We start from the raw sequence: 20,344 nt of genomic DNA on the forward strand, positions 1-20,344 counted from the left end.
GCACCCACTTCCCCCGGGAGGCGCCCCGGGAGGCGCCCCTGCCGCCGCCGCCGCCGCCGGGGCTGACGTCACGAGGCACCCAGCCGCCGGCGCCCCGCGGTGCGCGCCCCGCGCGGGGACCCGCCGCCCTCGCCGCGCCGACACCCGGACGCGCCGCGCGCGCGCCCGTCCCCGCCCGCAAGCGCGGCCGAAGATGGCGAGCCCGGCGCCTCCGGAGCACGCCGCGGAGGGATGCCCGGCCCCGGCTGCCGCGGAGCCGCCCCGGGCTCCCCCCGAGGAGCAGGGAGAGGAGGCGCGGGAGGAAGGGGCGGTGGCGGTCGTCGCGGGGCGACAGGTGGAGGAGGCCGCCGGCGGGGTGGCCGCCGCCGTGACCTGGCTGCTGGGGGAGCCGGTGCTGTGGCTGGGCTGCCGCGCGGACGAGCTCCTGAGCTGGAAGAGGCCGCTGCGCAGCCTGCTCGGCTTCGTCGCGGCCAACCTGCTGTTCTGGTGAGAGCTCGGGTTGGGTGGGGACGCCCAGGAGGGCAGGTGACCTTGGGGCGCCCGGGAGCGGGCAGAGGGGGCGCCCCGGGCGCGGTGTGTGTGTGTGTGTGGGGGGGGGGGGGGTTGTACACGCTGAGCCCTGCGACGGAAGTGCCCGCCCTGCCCCACTTTCGGGGCCACCTTTCTCGAACAGGTAGACACACACTTCAACTTTCCTGCAGAAGCGCTTCGCTACAAACACAGTTGTCACCCTCCGTGTGTGTATCCACCCTGGCATGGGAGGCGGTCGGCTGGCCCGCAAGCACCTGTACCTACAGGTGTGCCGAGCGTGCCCGGAAACTTGGGCCTTTGCTTTCGAAAACTCACGGGTTTTCGCCTGCTTGCCAAAACCATGCCAGTGCAAACGTGCTTGAACTTGTATTCGCTCTCGCACCCCGAGCAGGCGTCTGGACCAGCTTAGGTACACGCTCAAGACTGCGCCGCCTTCATCAGCCACCTGAGATAGGCACTGAATGATTTGTTTTTCCATTCCCTGGAGGGTTGGGTTTACTCTCGTAACTCCCTGATGAGAAAACAGGAGGCAAACAGGTGGATTAGGTACATCACCCCCTCCCCCCGCCACCCAGGTGCGCACAGTGTGGAAAACAGTCGTATTTTCAGGTGAAGTACAGATAGAACACACAGGAATGTTCTCTGAAAAGCCCCTGATCAACAGGTTTGTCTCTCCAAAAAGAGCCCTTCACCAGTAAGGACAGGGAAAGTGTCTCACTCCTTCACCGAAGGACGTGCCGTTCCTCTGTTACCAGTCTGCTGGGGGGTGGAGAAAAGCGTTCTTTGTTTGCAACTGTGTCCTCATAACAAGCATGATCCACACCAGTGCAGGATAAGCAGGGGTTTGGCAGGAGATACCTGGTTACACGACATAGATTTCTTAACCTTAAAGTTAGGATATAAAGTAACCAAAACATACACAGTCTGCCATTTTCTTTGTTAACCAGAGCAACTTGAAGATTTCTCTACTGATCTGTACCAGTCCTGGTTTCCTCTTAAAATGAGCGATATCTTACCAGGGTCCTTGAATGTGAATTTACTTTGGGTATCCTAGCTGTGTGTGTTTCTACTGTTTATTCCAAATTTCTTTATCCTGTTATAAAGTTTTGTAAGGCCTCAAAAAAGGAGGATATATTGTATTATGCTACATGGAGCCACAGTCAAATAATCTCAGGGCTGTGTTTCCCTCATTTTTCAAATTGTACTTATTATTAAAAAATAAGTTAATAGCCTCGTAGTTCAGACGTTTAAAGGTACAAAATGATACACATTTCGAGGTTGTCTTTGCTATGCCTGTCTCTGGCTACCCAGTTTTCTCTCAGAGGCAACCAATGATACGGTTTCCTCTGTAGCTTTCCAGATTGTGCATGTTTCAGCAAATAGGCAATATTCTACACAAATTGTGAGATACTATTTGGGCTATTCCTTTTCTCCTATGTCTTGGCAATCACTTATTCTTTTTCAACTGCATAGGATTCTATCATTAGGATGCTACAAATTATTTAACCTGTCTCCTAACGGACCGAGATAATTTCCAAACTTCTGCTATTTTAGTGTTATAGCTAATGGCCTTTGACACGCATTATTCTGCATATGTGAAAGCATTTCTGTAGGAAAGAGTCCCAGAAGTTTAATTTTGGGGTCCAAGAGAATGTGCATGTGTAATTTTGATGGATATCATTGTAGAGTGTCCTTGGAATTCTATTAATTTAAACTCCAGCCAGCAATATGGGTGACTGCCTGTTCCTCTCTAATTTTGCAAAGTGTTATACCAAACTTTTGATCTTAAAAAGCAGGTAGGTGAAACAGCGTGTCCCAATTTGGCATTAAGTTGCATTTCTCTGGGATTGAGCAGTTTTTCTCATGTTCAAGATCCATTATAATTATCTTTTCTTTGCATTATCTATTTATTTATAAATATATATATTTTGTATATGTATATATTTTGTCCATATTTTTAGTTGTGCTATTGGGCTTTTTCCTATTTTTTGTAGGAACTCTTTATATTAACAACTTTAGCCTAATGAGTAAGTTGTAAACATTTTTTTTGATATATTTTTAATAACAGCCATTGAAGAGAATGTTTTTTGCATAAAGTAATTGAAAGGCATATTTGGTGTTATTTTGGAGTGATGTCTTCCATCCATTAAAAGCAATAGTTAAGTAAGCTCTGTGCCCAGCGTGGGGCTTGAACTCATGACCCTGAGATGAAGAGTTGCATGCTTTACTTACCAAGCCAGTCAGGCACCCCCATCTATTTTTATGAGTCTGATGGACAGGTAAACAGTGGCCAGGCATTCAGTCCAATTACAGCTTTCTGCTTCTCTGTTTTATTTCTTCTCCTGTTTGCATTATCTACATTCTGTGCATGTTTTCTTTGACAGAAAGATAATTGTCCTGCTTTTTAAATTCTTAAATACTTACTAATTGCAATTTCTGACCCATTTATTAATTTCATTAAACTGTTGGTGTTTTATCCCCCTCTGTTGCTTTTGGGGTTAAAACAATTTTCACAGTCACTGTATTCTTTAAATAGTGTGCTTATCAAGTCATCTTAAATTATGTGATGCTCTAACATTCTGTGTCCTGGGGACTCTCAAATTTGGTATTTTTCGTGAGAAAAACAGATCAGCGTTCAAAGTAAGGAACCCTAATCTTAAGCGATGGTGATGATGTTTCCTCTTTAATTGGTGTTACTTCATTTTTGTGGAAGTTCACTTTTTAAAAATATTTTTCTTTGAATGGTTTAGTACTTGATGTGAGCTGTAGCTTTCATGATTTTGAGTTTGGGCTCAAAAGCTCTAACATTTTTTACCTGCATGTGTAAAATCTGCAAGATTTTCGTGCTGTGAACCAGAAGCACAAAGTCTGAGAGATGCCTGTAACCAATGGGTATAACAGAAAGTTGCGTGAAGCAAGCGTAAGAGAAGAATCAGAAAGTAGTTCACTTGATGCAGTTTGGGGGGAGTGACAGCAAAGTGGATGGAAGAGCTTGTGGCTCTTCATAAGGCAATCATGCTTGAACGAGACCCCGACGGACAGGAATGATTGGGGTAGATCTAACATATGGTCAAAAGCATTTCAACCTTAAGAACTTGTGCTTCGTATTTTCATGCAGTCACACAGTGGTTGGTAGAGAAAATAAAGAGATGAGACTGGCTAGTTGTTTGGGACACATGTTTGGGGGCGGTGGTCACCTCGAATGTCAGACCATGTGTTTGAACTTGTTTTTTCTTTTTTTTTTTTTTTTTTAATTTTTTTTTTCCAACGTTTATTTTTGGGACAGAGAGAGACAGAGCATGAACGGGGGAGGGGCAGAGAGAGAGGGAGACACAGAATCGGAAACAGGCTCCAGGCTCTGAGCCATCAGCCCAGAGCCTGACGCGGGGCTCGAAGTCACGGACTGCGAGATCGTGACCTGGCTGAAGTCGGACGCTTAACCGACTGCGCCACCCAGGCGCCCCTGAACTTGTTTTTTCTATAGACAATGGGGACCCCCCCCAAAAAAAGTCAAAGTGTCCATGAATATGTTAACGGGTAAGTAAATTTTGGTACATGTTTTCCGATCATAAAAGACTATATCACAATGAACATAAACTACAGCTATAGGCAACAATATAGATGAATTTTACAAACATCACTTTGGTCAGAAAAATCACCCAATACATGTAGGACGATCCGGTTTCTTGAAAGTTTTAGAATGTGCAAAACTACACAGTATTGATTAGGGCCATGCACATAGGAGATTAGAAAGACACTCTTATCCCTAAAATCAACAAAATGTTTATGCCTGGGAAGAGTGAGAAGGTATGACCACAGAGGGACACATAGAAAGTTCTGGGGCACAGGCAGCGTTTTATTTTTTGACTCAGGTGGTAGTTACATGGCATTAAAATTCTAATTATTTTAAACCTGTGCATGTGTTCTTATCTATGATGTATTTTATGAAAAATGCTAGAATGCTAAATAATGCTTAAGAAATGGTATGCTCTCACGGCTCAGAGGAGCTTGATAAAACGTAGACCCCATATAGTGCCTGTCTCGAGAAGCAGGATTTCCACAACCTGAAATAGATTGGGCACCAGCCCAGTAGTCTCAGGGCTGGGTCTTCCTCATTTTACCAACAGAGGACATGTTTTTAAAATTGTCTCTCTTAATTTTAAATTTTATTTATTTTAAGAAAACGCTAATACCGCTTCACAGTTCAAAAGTTTAAAAGTACAAAAGGCTAAACAGCCTGGAGATCTCTTTCCCACGCCTGTCCCTGGCTACCCAGTTTCCTCGCAGAGGCAATCAAGGACACCACTTTTCTTTTAAGTATAATTTATTGTCAAATTGGCTAATATGCGGTATGCAGTGTGCTCTTGGGTTTTGGGGTAGATTCCCACGATTTCTCGCTTCCATACAACACCCAGTGCTCATCCCAACAAGTGTCCTTCTCAATGCCCACCACCCATTTTCCGCTCTCCCTTACCCCCCCCCCCCATCAACCCTCAGTTCTCTGTATTTAACAGTCTCTTATGGTTTCCCTCCCTTTCTCTCTGTAACCTTTTTTCCCCCTTCTCTTCCCCAATGGTTTTCTGTTAAGTTTCTCAAGATCCACATATGAGTGAAAACATATGGCATCTGACCTTCTCTGACTTATTTCACTCAGCATAAATTACCTTCCAGTTCCATCCACGTTGCTGCAAATGGCAGGATTTCATTTTTCTCGTTGCCAAGTAGTATTCCATTGTGTATAGCAACCACATTTTCTTTATCCATTCATCAGTTGATGGACATTTAGGTTCTTTCCATAATTTGGCTATTGTTGAAAGCGCTGCTATAAACATTGGGGGTACATGTGTCCCTATGCATCAGCACTCCTGTATCCTTTGGGTAAATTCCCAGCAGTGCTATTGCTGGATCATAGGGTAGATCTATTTTTAACTTTTTGAGGAACCTCCACACTGTTTTCCGGAGCGGCTGCACCAGTTTGCATTCCCACCAACAGTGCAAGAGGGTTCCCGTTTCTCCACATCCTCGCCAGCATCTATAGTCCCCTGATTTGTTCATTTTGGCCACTCTGACCGGCGTGAGGTGGTATCTCAGTGTGGTTTTGATTTGTATTTCCCTGATGATGAGTGACATTGAACATCTTTTCATATGTCTGTTGGCCATCTGAACGTCTTCTTTGGAAAAGTGTCTATTCATGTCTTCCCATTTCTTCACTGGATTATTTGTTTCTTGGGTGTCGAGGTTGGTAAGTTCTTTATAGATTTTGGATACTTTATCTGATGTGCCATTTGCAATTATCTTTTCCCAGTCTGTCAGTTGCCTTTTAGTTTTGTTGATTATTTCCTTTGCAGCGCAGAAACTTTTTATCTTGATGAGGTCCCAATAGTTCATTTTTGCTTTTAATTCCCTTGCCTTTGGAGATGTGTCCAGCAAGAAATTGCTGTAGCTGAGGTCAAAGAGGTTGTTGCCTGCTTTCTCCCCTAGGGTTTTGATGGTTTCCTGTCTCACATTTAGGTCTTTCATCCATTTTGAGTTTATTTTTGTGTATGGTATAAGAAAGTGGTCTAGTTTCATTCTTCTGCATGCTGCTGAAGGACACCACTTTTAAGCACAACATAAAGTAGAATGAACACAATAAAGCAGAAAATACCCATTTTTTTGTTTTTAAAAATTAACTTTTTTGCAGTATACTGTCATCAATAAAATGCACACACTTCCAGTGTACAGCCAGATGTATATGCTTGTGTATGCACATACAGCAATTAAGATCTAGAACATTCCGTGGCACCTGGGTGGCTCCGTCGGTTGAGCATCCAACTTCGGCTCAGGTCATGATCTCGCGGTTTGTGAGTTCGAGCCCCACATCAGGTTCTTTGCTGTCAGCGCAGGGCCCACTTAGGATCGTCTGCCCCCCTTTATTTGCCCCTCCCCTGCTTCCATTCGCCCCCAAATAAACATTTTTTAAAAAAATATCTAGAACACTCCATCAATCCAAAAGATTTCTCTGATTCCCTTTCCTGTCAGTACCTACCTCTGGGGATTGATCTGCTTTATGTCACCATAGATTAGAGTTATCTTCCGTAAAGTTTCATGTAAGTGATACAATATAATATGATGTCTTTGTTTGGCTTTGTTTACTTGGTGTAAAGTTTTGAGACCCATCCCTGTTGTGTTTTTGTTTTTTTCCTTTTTATTGTTGCCCAGTATCCACTTAAGGTATTTGCCACAATTTGAGCATTAGCTAGTTGATGTTCATTTGGGTTCTTTTCAGGGTTGGCTGTTATGAATAAAACTGGAGGGGTGCCTGGGTGGCTCAGTCGGTAAAGCGTCTGACTTCGGCTCAGGTCATGATCTCCTGGTTTGTGAGTTCAAGCCCCACATCAGGCTCTGTGCTGACAGCTCAGCCTGTAGCCTGCTTCAGATTCCCCGTCTCTCTTCCCCTTCCATGCTCATGCTCTGTCTCTCAATAATAAACGTAAAATTTTTTTTAAAAAACTGGTAAAAAATTCGGGTCCAGATCTTTGTGTGAAATGTCTCTTTTCGGTGAGAACAGGGGCAAGGTCTGACCCGTGTCTTGCGTGGCTGTGTTGCCTTGGATAGTTAAGTGATGGGACCAAATGCCCATCTTCTTCACTTCCTTGCTGGAAGTGCTGAAATTGAATGCCTTACAATGCGGCCATCCTCTTGAGGCACATTCTACCTCTGCAGCCTAGAGAGCCACCCTGATGTGATTTCATTTTGAACCCACGGTTGGAGCCCATGACATACAGAACAGTCCCTGCACAGGCCGCTTTCCTCAGGGCCTCTGGCGTTGCGTGGTGACATTCCCTTCCATTTCTGTAAATAGTCAAACTGCGAGAAAGGGATTTGCTTGAGGGGACTACGCTAGGGTATACCTGGCAAGAGGCACATGGGACTCTGCCTTTTGGGTTTTCTCAGGCCAGGCGTCTGTGCTGTGTAGAGTGCCCGGGACCCACTGAGAGCCCTGGCAGCACTGTCCTCAAGAGTTGGTTTGGAAGGTTGCAAAGTCCAACTCCCACTTGCTTTCAAGAGCCCCCCTGTCCCGTCGCTGATGGGTTCTTCCAGCTTGCATCGGGGTCATGCCCTCTCAGAGAGTTGTCTCTGACTGGCATCATCAAGGGCGTCACCTGGGCACTTGTTAGAGACAAAGATTATGGGCTCGACTCCACACCTACTGAACCAGAATCCCTGGAGGTGGGACCAAAACATCTGAATTTTCTCCAGCTCCTCAAATGACTCTGTATACACTCAGTTTGAGAATCACTGCATTTGAGCACTTTCCCGGATCACAAGCCGTCTTGTCCATGAGGCAGCGTTTCCATTGGCGGCAACTCTAAGTGAATATTTTCCTTATAATGAGTTGAGTCAACCTACCTTTTGATTACTTCTGCAGATGCCCAAGATCCACACCCCACTTTCTAGAGTAATCCTTTGTTGCAAGCCGCATTCTCTTCTTACTCCTACCGAGTCTTTTTTCTCCCAACTGAGAAATTCTGGGCTCCTTCCCTCACTGTTCTCCAGACTCTTCTGTACATGCTTCAGTTTATCTGTATTCCTCCTGAATGCAGCATTCCTGAGATGGTCTGAGCAGTGTGTACCCACCCCCCCCCCCCCGACAGCCTCCTTTATTCACATAGCCTGAGACAAGAATTTCTTTATTCTAATTGATAGTAACCCCCTTTGACAGCAACTATTATTGACAATTGTTAGATTCTCATATATATGTGTATATATACACACACACACACGTATACATATATATATGACTATACAGTTATAGTTTGTCAAACTATAACTACCAAAATTAAGGACATTCACATTTAGCACTTTATTTAAATCTTAGAGCAACTCGACGAGGGAGGTACTGTTCTCTTTTTACACAGGAGGAAACAGGCTCATAGGAGTTTAACTGAATTATCAAGGATGACTTTGACCTGTGTGATTCAATAGAATGTTTGCAGTGATGGAAATATTCTGCATTTGTGCTGCCTGGTGTGGTAGCCTCTTGTGACGGTTGAGCATATGAAATGTGGCTAGTTTGACTCAAGAACTGTAATTTTATTTCACTTAAGTTTAAATAGCCACATATGGTTAGTGGCTACCATATTGAATAGCATAATCCTAGACCATAGTCATGAAGCCATGCCCTCTCTCCGCCAATTTAGTATTGTTTTGGTTTGTGTTTTGTTTTACTGTGTTACTCGAGAGAGTAATAGAGGATTGTGGGAGCCGACAATTAGGGCTTCCATTTTATACTATTACAGACTTAATGATTTCACCATAGGGCAAAAATAACTGTGTTGGAAGAATGTTGCTTTCAGGAGGGATTTTGTTGAGTCTTAGCTGGTCTAGTTCTTGTTCCCCACCTTATCTCTGTTCCACCTGGACAGTCAGCAGCTACAGATGAGTGTCTGCTCCAGGCCTACGTGGTGTGGGCCCAGTGGGTATACGAGAAGCCCCAGGTCTCTGTTTGTCTCTGAGAGTTTACACTCTGGTTTAGGAGGCATGGCTGCTTCAGTGAACTGATTGAAACGCTACACCGCAGGTCTGAATTGTATGCCACGGTCTCCAGAGCCTTACAGCTTAGGAATAGCGGAGATCAGGAGGGTTGGAATAGTTAATGAAAGCTCTGCGCGAATTATCGTATAGACCTAAAAAGAGAGCTATAATTGTACGAGCAAGAATAACAATCAGGGTTTTCCATGTAGGACAAACCCAGGAATAAATGAGGCCTAAGTACCTGATGCTCTCAGCCTGGGGAGACTCACCTGCCTCACGCTGAGGGTCCATCCTGGGGAACACGAATAAAAATTATTATTCTTGATGCCTGGAACCAGCGTGGGATCGGAAACGTTGTTAGATGTGCAAAAGGTGTGGTGAACTGAGCTGAACTAGAGAGTGTTCCCCAAGCTTAGATAGGGTGGGGCTAGTTTAAGAGAGGTCTTGCAAAATAGAAGAGGCTTCAGTTCCCTGAAAATAGTCATGGACTTTTTTGTGTTCGGCATTTAGCAAACATTTCTTGAGTGGTGGTCTCATGTGCTTATTATTAGACCCAGCGGCCCCTCGTGAGATCCCGTGTGAGGCTGTTTTCTCAGACTTTAGTACACTAGCACCGGGAACTTGGGGTTGAGGACTTAAGAAATGGGGCTGGTTTAACCAGATTGATACTCCTCCTAGAAAGCCCATCAGGGTTTCCTCTTTAATAACTACACACCTCGTCTTTAGTCATTTTGCACAATTTTATGCTTATGCTATTTGAGCGATAACTTTACCTCAGGTTCTTTCTGCTACTCTCCTTTTTCCCTTTTATCCTGTTGTGCACGACTGTTTTTAAATTGCTGGATTGATCCAAATGAGTACAAATAAATGAGGTGTATCATTATCACTAGCCACTGGGAATGCAGTGATGATTAAGACGCATTTTGACCCCTGGTGCGAAAAACAGATTAGTAAGGAAACAATTCTTTTTTTTTTTTTTTAATTTTTTTAAACCATTTTATTCATTTTTGAGACAGGGAGAGACAGAGCATGAACAGGGGAGGGTCAGAGAGAGGGAGACACAGAATCTGAAACAGGCTCCAGGCAGTCAGCACAGAGCCCAACGCGGGGCTCGAACTCACGGACCGCGAGATCATGACCTGAACCAAAGTCGGCCCCAGTAAGGAAACAATTCTAATGCAAGGTTACGCTGTGCACGCTGAGGTAGCACACATGGGCCAGGAAGAAGCAATAGAAAGAACTTCCTTGGATCCTGAATGAGGGGGTCTGGGGCCGGGGCAGGAGGCAGGATGGTCAGTACCTAAGAAGTCAAAGAGAACTAATACCTATCGAAGAGCTCTTAGGTACTAGGTACTAGGTTAATTCATGGGAGCTTGAACGGGGCACACAGTGGCACTCATCACTGCTCACTGTTATAGTTGAAGAGACAGAAAGAAAAGGAAGAGGGGACAGGATGAGACCAGAGGGGAGGGAAGAGTTGTTTTATGTGCTCTGGGGAATACCCAGAGGTGGGGTAGGAAAGAGAAACGTTGGGGCTGGTTTGTGAAGGGGTTACTCTTGGACTGTGCGGAGGAATTTGGACCATATCTAACAAGCAGTTTCCGTCTATTACTCTAATGTAAATACCATCATGTTGGACCCTTTCTTCCAAAACCTCCCTGCAAAAATTCAACAAATCTTTGTCTACCGCCACTGTTTTAGGTGCTGGAGATGTAAGAGTGGGCACAAAATATGTACGTATAGGGCTCCCTTTTTCACGGAGCTTGTACTCCAGTGGTGGGAATAGCAGAAGAAAGGCAACAACTACTCAAAATGCTAGAAGAAGCTGGACACGATGGAGAAAACTGAAGCAGGGACAAGGAGTGACAAGGAGGTGCTACTTGGCTGAAGCGGTCAGTGCGGGCATCTCAGAGGAATGACCTCGAACAGACACCTGAAGAACGAGTCCGGGAATGATCCAGGCAGCTAGCTCCCTTTCTGGGAATGTTCCAGACAGAGGAAAGGGTGTGTGCCAAGGCCCTGAGGGAGGTGGACTTGAGGTGTTAGCAGAAAAGCAAGGAGCCCCGTGCGGTGGGAGCTGGGTGAGCAGGGGGGAGACACCACTGGTTTGGCGTGAACTCGGTGCTGCAGCCGTGCCAGATTCTGCATTTTGGCTTTTCCTGAGCCCTCCTGGACAAAGGAGGGGAGCGAGAGCCTGGGGCCCGAGGCTAGTGAGGAGTTTCACCGAGGCACGTGGTGGTGAGGAGAGGCGGTGGGGGTGGGGGGGAGAAGGTGGCTTCGGGGGACTCTGGAGGTATAATCGGGGGGATTGAGTGGTCTGGGGGTGGGAAGAAAGTGGTAGAGGACCGGCGGGCCTGCAAGGGTAGGTGAGGAGGGGCTGGCGTGAACCAGTATGAGGGACCCTGAGGTTCAGCGGGTTGGGGCCATGGGGGAAGAGGGTGACCTCAGTTTTGGAATGTTAAATTGGATGTGCCTTTGGGCCACCAGATGAAGTCCAAGTAAGTCCCTGTGGGGTTCGCTCCATGGGCTGATGCTCGGGGGACAGAAGGTCGCAGTACAGATTTGGGTGTGTGGGGGTGCAGGCTTGGGAATTCCCAGGGGGAGCACTTGCTGGGTAACGAGAGGAGGCCCTGGAGGACAGTGTTGAGGAAACTGTCATTGGCAAGGTGGGTGCCCAAAAGGAGCCCCGTTCGCAGGAGCGTTGGGACACGGCGGGGCCCAGAGGGAGGTGCCGGGAAGATAACCGTCCAGGTCATTCCGTGTGCAAGTGCTCCTTCTTGGCCCCAGTGGGACCCGTGTCTGCAGGAGCCTGGCCTTCAAGTCACAGCAGAAGGGACTGATTCTCTCTTCCGTCCTCCTGGCCTTGCCTTCCTGGCCACTTTGCAACTTGGCTGGCTCCCGACTTGGCCAAGAGTTTGAGCAGTTCCAGAAATTCCCACTCTCGAATGTCGGGCTTTCGTGCCTGTGGAGATAACCTGTGTGAATGTCAGAAGCTGCATGTTAGCTGTTTCTATTTGCACTCTTGTAGAGTCCTACCCCTGTCCCCTCCATGAGATGCCTGGGCGGGTTCTCCCAAGGACACTGGGATTTGTGGGGCTGGAGCCAGTAGGAAGGAAGGTTGATGACCTGGGGCAGGAAAAGTGACACAGGGGGCTCTGGGGAAGCCCCAGGGGGCTGGGCTTGGAAGGACACCTCTTCCTGTGATGCCTGAGGACAATGGGCAAGGTGGACAGGCCTGGACTGGAGGTGGCCAGGGGCAGTGTGCAGTGGGGGCCGATTTCCCTTTGAAGGAGGAGGAGGAGGAGGAACTATTGAAGACATTGATGGAGTGTGAGGCTGGCTAGAGCTTCTGTGGGGAAGGATATCAGGAAATCACAAATGATTGTGTTTGGGGGAGATAGATGCTCAATTGCATTGTTTTCCTGGCTTTATTTATGTTTGGCATTTCTTTGGTGAATTTATTTTTATCAGATTCCTGTATTTTCATCTTTGCCCCCTTTTTCAAGGTGCAATATTAATTAATTTTTTAATGTTGATTTATTTTTGAAGGAGAGGGAGAGACAGAGTGCGAGCAGGGAAGGGGCAGAGAGAGAGGGAGACACCGAATCCCAAGCAGCCTCCAGGCTCTGAGCTGTCAGCACAGAGCCTGATGCGGGACTCGAACTCACAGAGCCTGAGATCATGACCTGTACTGGAGTTGGATGCTTAACCAACTGAGCCACCCAGGTGCCCCCTAGGGTGCATTTTTTTTTAAATGAAATAGTACCAAATTTAGCAATATGGTCACCCCACATTACTAATGTGTAATTAGTAATGTGTATTAGTTTAACAGTAAGTATTTTGAGGGATATTTTCCATTTGCTTAAAGAAGTGAGATAGATCATGGTATCCTTGTATCATTGAAGACATGCTTTTGATTTTTATTTTTTTAATTTTATTTTTAGAGGGAGCATACTTGAACAGGGGAGAGGGGTGGGGGACAGGGGAGAGGGAGAAGGAGAGGGACAGAGAGAATCCCATGCAGGCTTCATGCTCAGCATGGAGCCTGACGCAGGGCTCGATTCCACGACCCTGGGATCATGACAACTGAAATCAAGAGGCGATGCTCAACCAACTGAACCACCCAGGTGCCTCCAGACATGCCTTTAGAAGCATAAAATGCTTAACTATTTTCAAAGATTTTTCTGAAATATTCTCTCTAGTGCTTTTTTTTCTCTACAGATTTCTGTTTATTGGGGAAGGAAATCTTTTTGTCTCGGGAACAAAGGTGGCAATACCCAGGTGAAACACATTGGGCCAGGTATGGCCACTTGCACAGTCCAGATGGAGCCTTGGAACTGGGGAAGGAGCAGGAGCCACCGGCCTACGGGCAGCCAGCTGGCCGACCCTTTCATGGGAAAGATCACCTCAGGTGGAGCAGAGAGTTCACGCCTGCTGTGGCCACCCAGGCTCACTGGGTTTCTAGATAAACCGATCCGGCTACTGTGGAACAAGGCAGGTTTCATTTGACAAATTCTGGTGCACGGTATTGTAGCCTTGCGTGATCTCACTTTGTGATGCCTGCAGTGGTCATTGATTTTAACAGTGACCATTTACTGGACTCTGCTGGGCACTTGATGTGGTTTGTATCTTACTGAATTCTCACACCACCCAGCAAAGGATCATTGCCCCATTTTACAGGAGGGATATTGAGGCTCAGGGCTTTTAAGTTGCTTGCCCCCAATGTGACCATATGTGGCACCAGCCCTGGTATTTTAACTGGGCTTCTTGTATGTTCTTCCCTCAATAAACTAGACTCTACCACAAGGGGAGATTGAAATAGAAAATGAGACATGATTTTATATGACTTATCCCTCCTGTCTCCAGGACAGAGTTAATTTACTTCTCAAATTAAAACATCAGCTGCCTCCCACATAGCCGGAAATGCCTGCTTTAGGGAAAGAAGTTCATTTATTTTTCCCAGTAACGTTTCAGTACCAACCATGGCCTCATCCACAGCTCCACTTGGCCACCTTTGTATTCCATTTGAGGCATGAATTACCAAAACAGGTTGTGCATTTCTCTGAGATGTCAGATGGTCCAGTTTTATCATATTTCATTTCCCTCCTGTGTGTGCCCTCTTGACTCAGGGAGGCTCTTTCTCTAGGTAAAATGTCAAGTGGACTCTTGCAAATTCTCAGATGGCCACACCACTGATTACTGTACCTAAAACATGTACTTTAGAATGTACATCTTGCTTAGTGTTTGGGAAATGATACCTTGTCTTTATTTTTTGTTTATTTTTTTAATGTTTATTTTTGAGAGAGAGAGAGAGAAAGAGAGAGAGAGCCAGAGTGGGGCAGAGAGAGAGGGAGAATCTGAAGCAGGATCCAGGCTCTGAGCTGTCAGCAGAGAGCCCAACGTGGGGCGGGAACTCATGGACCTCGAAATCATGACCTGAGCCGAAGTCAGATGCTCAACCAAATGAGCCACCCAGGCGTCTTTAAGTAGCATTCTGCCATGCCCTGGGTGGGGTTGGGCTGACATTGATGGTGATGTCTTTTTTTGTTGTTGTCTGTGTTTATTTATTTATTTTGAGAGGGAGAGAGAGAGAGAGAGAGAGAGACAGAATCCCAAGCAGGCTCTGCACTGTTGAACTGTGAGATCATGACCTCAGCCAAAATCAGGAGTCGACACTTAACTGACTGAGCCACCTGGGCGTTCCAGACGGTGGTGTCTTTATTTATTTATTTTTAAAAATGTTTTTATTTATTTTTGAGACAGAGAGCATGAGCAGGGGAGGGGCAGAGAAAGAGGGAGACACAGAATCTGAAACAGGCTCCAGGCTCTGAGCCGTCAGCACAGAGCCCGATGCAGAGCTCGAACTCACAGACCCTGAGATCATGACCTGAGCGGAAGTCAGACGCTCAACCCACTGAGCCACCCAGGCGCCCCAATGGTGGTGTCTTCAATGGAGGAGCACGAGATGAGGTCAGGAGAGCCCAATGTGTCCTGCTTCTCTGGCTCACGTGCAAAGCCTGATGGTCTGCAGCTCTTCTGGGCCCCAGGGCCACCCCTTCTCAGGCTTGTATTTAACTCCTCCGTGAGTCGTCCCGCTGGGTCTTCTGTTAATTTCAATTGCGGATCTGCCTGTATTTTCCATGGCACCTGCACAACCTGTAGGTATTTTATTTTTCTGTGTGTTTGTTCTAATTCTTAGAAACTTATTAAAACTTTGTTGAATACCCTCCAGGTCAAAGAAAAAACCCTATAATTAAAGAATATGTAGTAATGATGAGAATCATGCACATGAAAATCAGGGAGCGGCCTTTTTTTTTTTTTTTTGTATACACACCAACACGCTTTCTTTCTCTGATTAACGCCAACAGACTTTTAATAAAAAACAGCAGTCTCTCTCCCTGCCTCTCCCCAGTTCCCAGTCCTGTTTCTCAAGGCAGCTATTGTTAGTTTTCTGCTTTTTAGTTCTGTTTAGGCTTTTCTAAATAAGATCCTTTAAATGCCATTCCTTTTTTTTCCCTTTACAATTATAAACAATACCTTAAAATTTCTGAAGTGTAATTGACATAGAACATATTAGGTTTAGGTAATCAACATAACGATTTGATATTTGTATATATTACAAAATGATTACCACAGTGAGCCTGGTTAACATCAGTCACCAAATTTACATTTTTTTTTTTATTTTAATTTGAGAGAGACAGGGAGAGATCTTAAGCATCTCCATGGTCAGCACAGAGCCTGGCGTGGAGCTCAATCCCATGACGCATGCATCAGGACCTGATCTGAGACCAAGAGTCGGATGCTCAATCGACTGAGCCTCCCAGGTGCCCCACAGATTTTTTTTTTTAAATGCCGTTTCTTGACTTAGCTATCCAAGACATTTTTTGCTCCCACCCCAACCCACATATACACCTTTCCTTCCTCCATCCACTATCAGGATGCCACAATTTGGGGTTCAGTCACTATGTACAAGCATTGTTCATCCACGAGTGAAGGGGAATGCCACATTTATAGCTCCTTTCTGGAATAACTTTATTATGCTGTTACTCTCTGTTCGGTCTTTTTAACTCTCCAACATTTCTAGAAAACTCCTTCTGATAAAGGGCAGACATATCAGGCTGACATTTCAGTTCTCTCTCCAGCAGGAGCCATCCCTGCTGGAGCCCCCACCCTCCCGTTCCAGTCTAGTGTCACTGTGCCCTGGGCCTGCTGTCCCCATAGGACTTCTGCACGTCACCTGCTCCTTCTCTCCTGGGGTAAAGCCTCTTGTTACTGGATCCATGCTACAAATGGGGTCAGGGGAAAGTTAGCAGCCTGAACAGGGAGGTCCCATTTCTTCTTGAGGACATTCAAGGTAGTTTAAGATTTTCTCATGTTAATTGTGAGTTCTTCATTTGCTTTTGTTTTTGTTTTTGTTTTTGTTTTCTCTTCTCTTACTAGATGCTTTCTTGGTAAACTCTTCCGTTGCGAGAGAACACATTCCCCGGTTTAGATCACGAAGGAAGCACATGTTTTGTGAACGTGTGTGCAGAAAGCATCTTCGCCCCACCCTTTCAGCTGGTTGCTAGTTTGGCTTGGATTAGAGTTCTGGGTTGGGAACAATTTCCCCTTCCAGTTTTGAAGCCTCAGCTTCCCTGTCTTCTTGCTCCATCCCAGTGTTGCTTTTGAGCAGACGAATGCCTTTCCAACGCCTGGTCTCTCATAGGTGATCTGTGGCTGGCCTGGCTACTTGATTTATGGTTTGTGGTGTTTAGGCGAGCGGGCGGCCGGCCGGCCTGCTGTGTAGTAATTGCCCGTGCTTCAGGTCTTGGGGAAAGCCTAAAGCATTTCTTTTCGGCTTTCATACTTTCAGAACTCAGCGTTTGTTTGCCTCGTAAAAGCTGCGGATGACTTTTGTAGTCCTTTCTCTAGGCGGATGGAGTTGCACACAGGGCTTCTGTGTGCGTCCAGTGGGTACTCACTCAGAAAACAGCACGAGTGGGCCCCCGCTCTCCCCGGAGTGGTGCCGGGAGGCTTCCCTGGCTGGATGCTGTAGGCTTTGCTGAGTCAGTCGTCCCCTGGGGGGATGGGGGGGGGGGAGGGCTGGGTGTCAGGCCTGGCAAGCGGCCTGGCTTTGTGTGAACACATGAGATCCTAGAAGAGGCTGAGCCTAAGAGAACCAAAAGGTGGAGAGAATTCATGCCTTGATCTCGTTAGCACAGAGCTCAAAACAAATTTCCCAACCCGGCACAGACCGGAGGCACTGAGTTGAGAGAGTGTCGGTGCCATTTACATTTTAGATTTGGGCTGGAGCTTAACGCTCCATAGGTGCCAATTCCCGCTTGTCAGCTTCTAAACGGCCACCGTGGCACTTTTGCCTGTGTTTTGCTCGGCCGTGGAGCACTGCAAGAAATGTGCATCCAGAGTAGCAGATTTCAGCCAAAGGTGGATGGAATGAATCTATTGGAATCCTCTGGGACCCTGAGCCCCCTAGTTCTCTGAAGGTACCAACCTGTTTTCGGTGTTACAAAGAAGGTGCTCATGTCTATGGTCAAGTGGGAGTAGCTTTGACCCAGTAAGCCATGCTGTTTATTTTGTTAGCAGCTAGAGCCTTTCAAAAGCAGGCACCTGTGTAATAAAATCAAAGGGAGAGGATCTTTGCTCCAGTTTAACCACCTCATTGCACAGATGAAGAAACTGAGTCCCAGGGCTCCCCCATGAGCCAGTGACAGCGTGACCCATGTCACAGCCTCCTGACCCCTTTTTCTCAAAGCTGTAGGCCACTACGTGTTGAAACTGGGAGCGTGAGGAAACGTGGGAAGGCAAAGTAATAACGCTCCCAAGTGCCAGGATCACCGATGGCGGTTTGCAGGTCGGTGTGGAGATTTTGCTCTGTTGATCCAACCGTGTCTTTGGGGGCTTGGGAATCTGGAGTGAGTGTGTTGACCGGCCTCCCCGCGATTTGCCAGGACCCTCAGAAGTTCCCGGCAGTGAGCTTCAGACATTTGCTTTAGACTTCATGCTTCTGTCTTTACCCACCACCAAATGAGCTAGAGTTTGTCGAAAGTTGCTTTTGACAAAAGAGAACTTCCTCTCTCAGTAGTAACGGCTTGCATTCGACTAGGTCTCCCTGAAACAAGGTGTTTAGTATCCAGCTAATGGGAAAAGAGCCTTCTTTCAAATGATGAGGGTAAGTTCATCCTAGAAAACCTTTTGTAGGAAGAATTCTTGTCAGTTGAAAATGCATCTACTATTCAAAGGAAACATTTAAAATTTTTTTTTAAGGTTTATTTATTTTGAGAGAGAGAGAGAGCATGCACCGGGGAGGATCAAAGAGAGAGGGAGAGAGAGAATCCCGACGTGGGGCTTGATCCCACGAACCATGAGATCATGACCTGAGCCAAAATCAAGAGTCACATGCTTAACCGACTGAGCTACCCAGGCGTCCCCAAAGGGAACGTGTTTTTACATGTTCCTGAATTACAGATTGATATTTGCGTTTGCTACAACACTAACAAGACCTGTGAACGTAGAGTCACTTTAATACGTACATTAGTTATCAAACATAACTTAAGGGCTTTTGTTGTTGTTATGACTAAAAGGTCTTCAAAAGAGCTGCTGACCTTTTCTCACCAGGCTCTCCTGCTTGTTCACAAACAAAAAACATGCATGCACTCCGTTCGTGAAAAAAACTGAAGGTTTCATGGGAAATGAAAACAAAATAGAAAAATAAAGACCAAAGTTGTCCTTCTGAGCAGCATGATTTAGGGAGTCTGAGAGGATTCCACCATGAGTCAGAAGGTGGTCAGTCGCTCATCTGGGGCTCGGTTGCTCACAAGTGCATAAAACCCAAATCCACCTTTCTATGAGAAGGAAATGGCTCAGAAGCTGGAGGAAGGACATTATATGAAATTCTCTCTGCAGTTGACTTCCTGTACCCTGAATGGGCGTGTCACAGGGTATTGACCGTGGAGCTCTACATCTTTCTAGGAATATGTATTTTCTTGGGGCACCTTTTGACTCTAACTTCCAAATACCGTCTCAGTAAAACCGGGACAAAAGCTACATTGATATCATGTATAACATCAAAAACTTTTGGTGAGAGACTTTACTTATTATTGTAGTTTATGAGAAAATGGTATACTAAACTTTCAACTTTTTGTTAAAAATGATCTCTAAATATTTAAAGATACTCAACAATGACGTTTCATTTTCAGCTCAGATTCTGTTTGTTAGGATCAATTAATTTTTTTTAATGTTTATTTAGTTTTGAGAGAGACAGAGACAGAGACAGAGGGTGAGCGCGGGAGGGGCAAGAGAGAGAGGGAGACACAGAATCTGAAGCAGGCTCCAGGCTCTGAGCTGTCAGCACAGAGCCCAATGCAGGGCTTGAACCTACAAACCATGAGATCATGACCTGAGCTGAAGTCCGGCGCTTCACCGACTGAGCCACCCAGGTGCCCCCCTGGATAGATTTTAAAATAAAATCCAATGGGAATGGAAAATATGATATAAAAATTGCTTTTTAAAAATTCACTAGTACTAGTGAACACTAGCTTTCCTTTATCAAAATGGACAACAATCATTTCCATGAAAATTTTTTGCTTTAAATAACATCACTAAATATAGCTGAATTTGTGTATTAATGCCACGTATGACTGCAACATTGGATTCTGTCTATTTGCCAGCTCTCAGCTGCCCCGGAATCTCTGCTGTGTCGGGGGATTACCTGGTACAGTCAGGTGGGTGTCTTAAGGCTTATGAGCCCATGATTGCCACGTGCGTAGGGCATTCGAGATCATGGCTGTTAGCAAAAGAAACATTCCTGGGTTAAAGTCCCTAGGATGTCAGTGCTGATCTTTGGCTTCTAGTTAGAACTCCCAAGTGCCCAGAAAGAAGCCCGGACCTATGGTGGGCATTGGTGTGGCTTTCATCGTGAGCATGTCTGCTTAGGCTTGAGGGAGGTACATCTGTGACCACTCCTCTGGAGTGAGGATGCATCAATTGGCCAGGGCATCGTCCTCTTTGACCTCAGCAACCACATCATTGCAGCAGGGCATTGGCACAGTGGCGTATTAGGACTGCCAGACTGACTTCCAATAGGTTATGAGAAGCCAGATCTTCCCTTAAAGAAATAAAAATTGATCTAAGTAGAGGTCCAAGGGCCATCCATGCTATCCATTGCTCCCCAAGAGGTCTTCCAAATTGTACAGAAATTTTGATGCTTCCCATATATTTTTTTTTTCCATTTTGGCAAGCTGTTAGTGTTATGATAGTGTGCTTTAGGGATTTCGTGGTAAATGATTACATTAATACA

At 46.0% G+C, this 20,344-nt stretch overlaps 1 protein-coding gene across 1 annotated transcript in view; it reads left to right on the forward strand.

Moving 5' to 3' along the window:
- The first annotated feature begins 156 nt into the window (after positions 1 to 156).
- RETREG1 (reticulophagy regulator 1) overlaps positions 157 to 20,344 on the forward strand; it is a 128,721-nt gene continuing 108,533 nt past the window's right edge. Inside the window, exon 1 of the mRNA XM_043600903.1 lies at positions 157 to 486. Coding sequence (XP_043456838.1) covers positions 194 to 486 — 293 coding nt within the window. The 5' untranslated portion in view covers positions 157 to 193. The remainder of the gene's footprint in view (positions 487 to 20,344) is intronic.

This window comes from Prionailurus bengalensis, chromosome A1, assembly GCF_016509475.1.
Source record: "Prionailurus bengalensis isolate Pbe53 chromosome A1, Fcat_Pben_1.1_paternal_pri, whole genome shotgun sequence".
In the NCBI taxonomy this organism is placed as follows: Eukaryota; Metazoa; Chordata; class Mammalia; order Carnivora; family Felidae; genus Prionailurus; species Prionailurus bengalensis.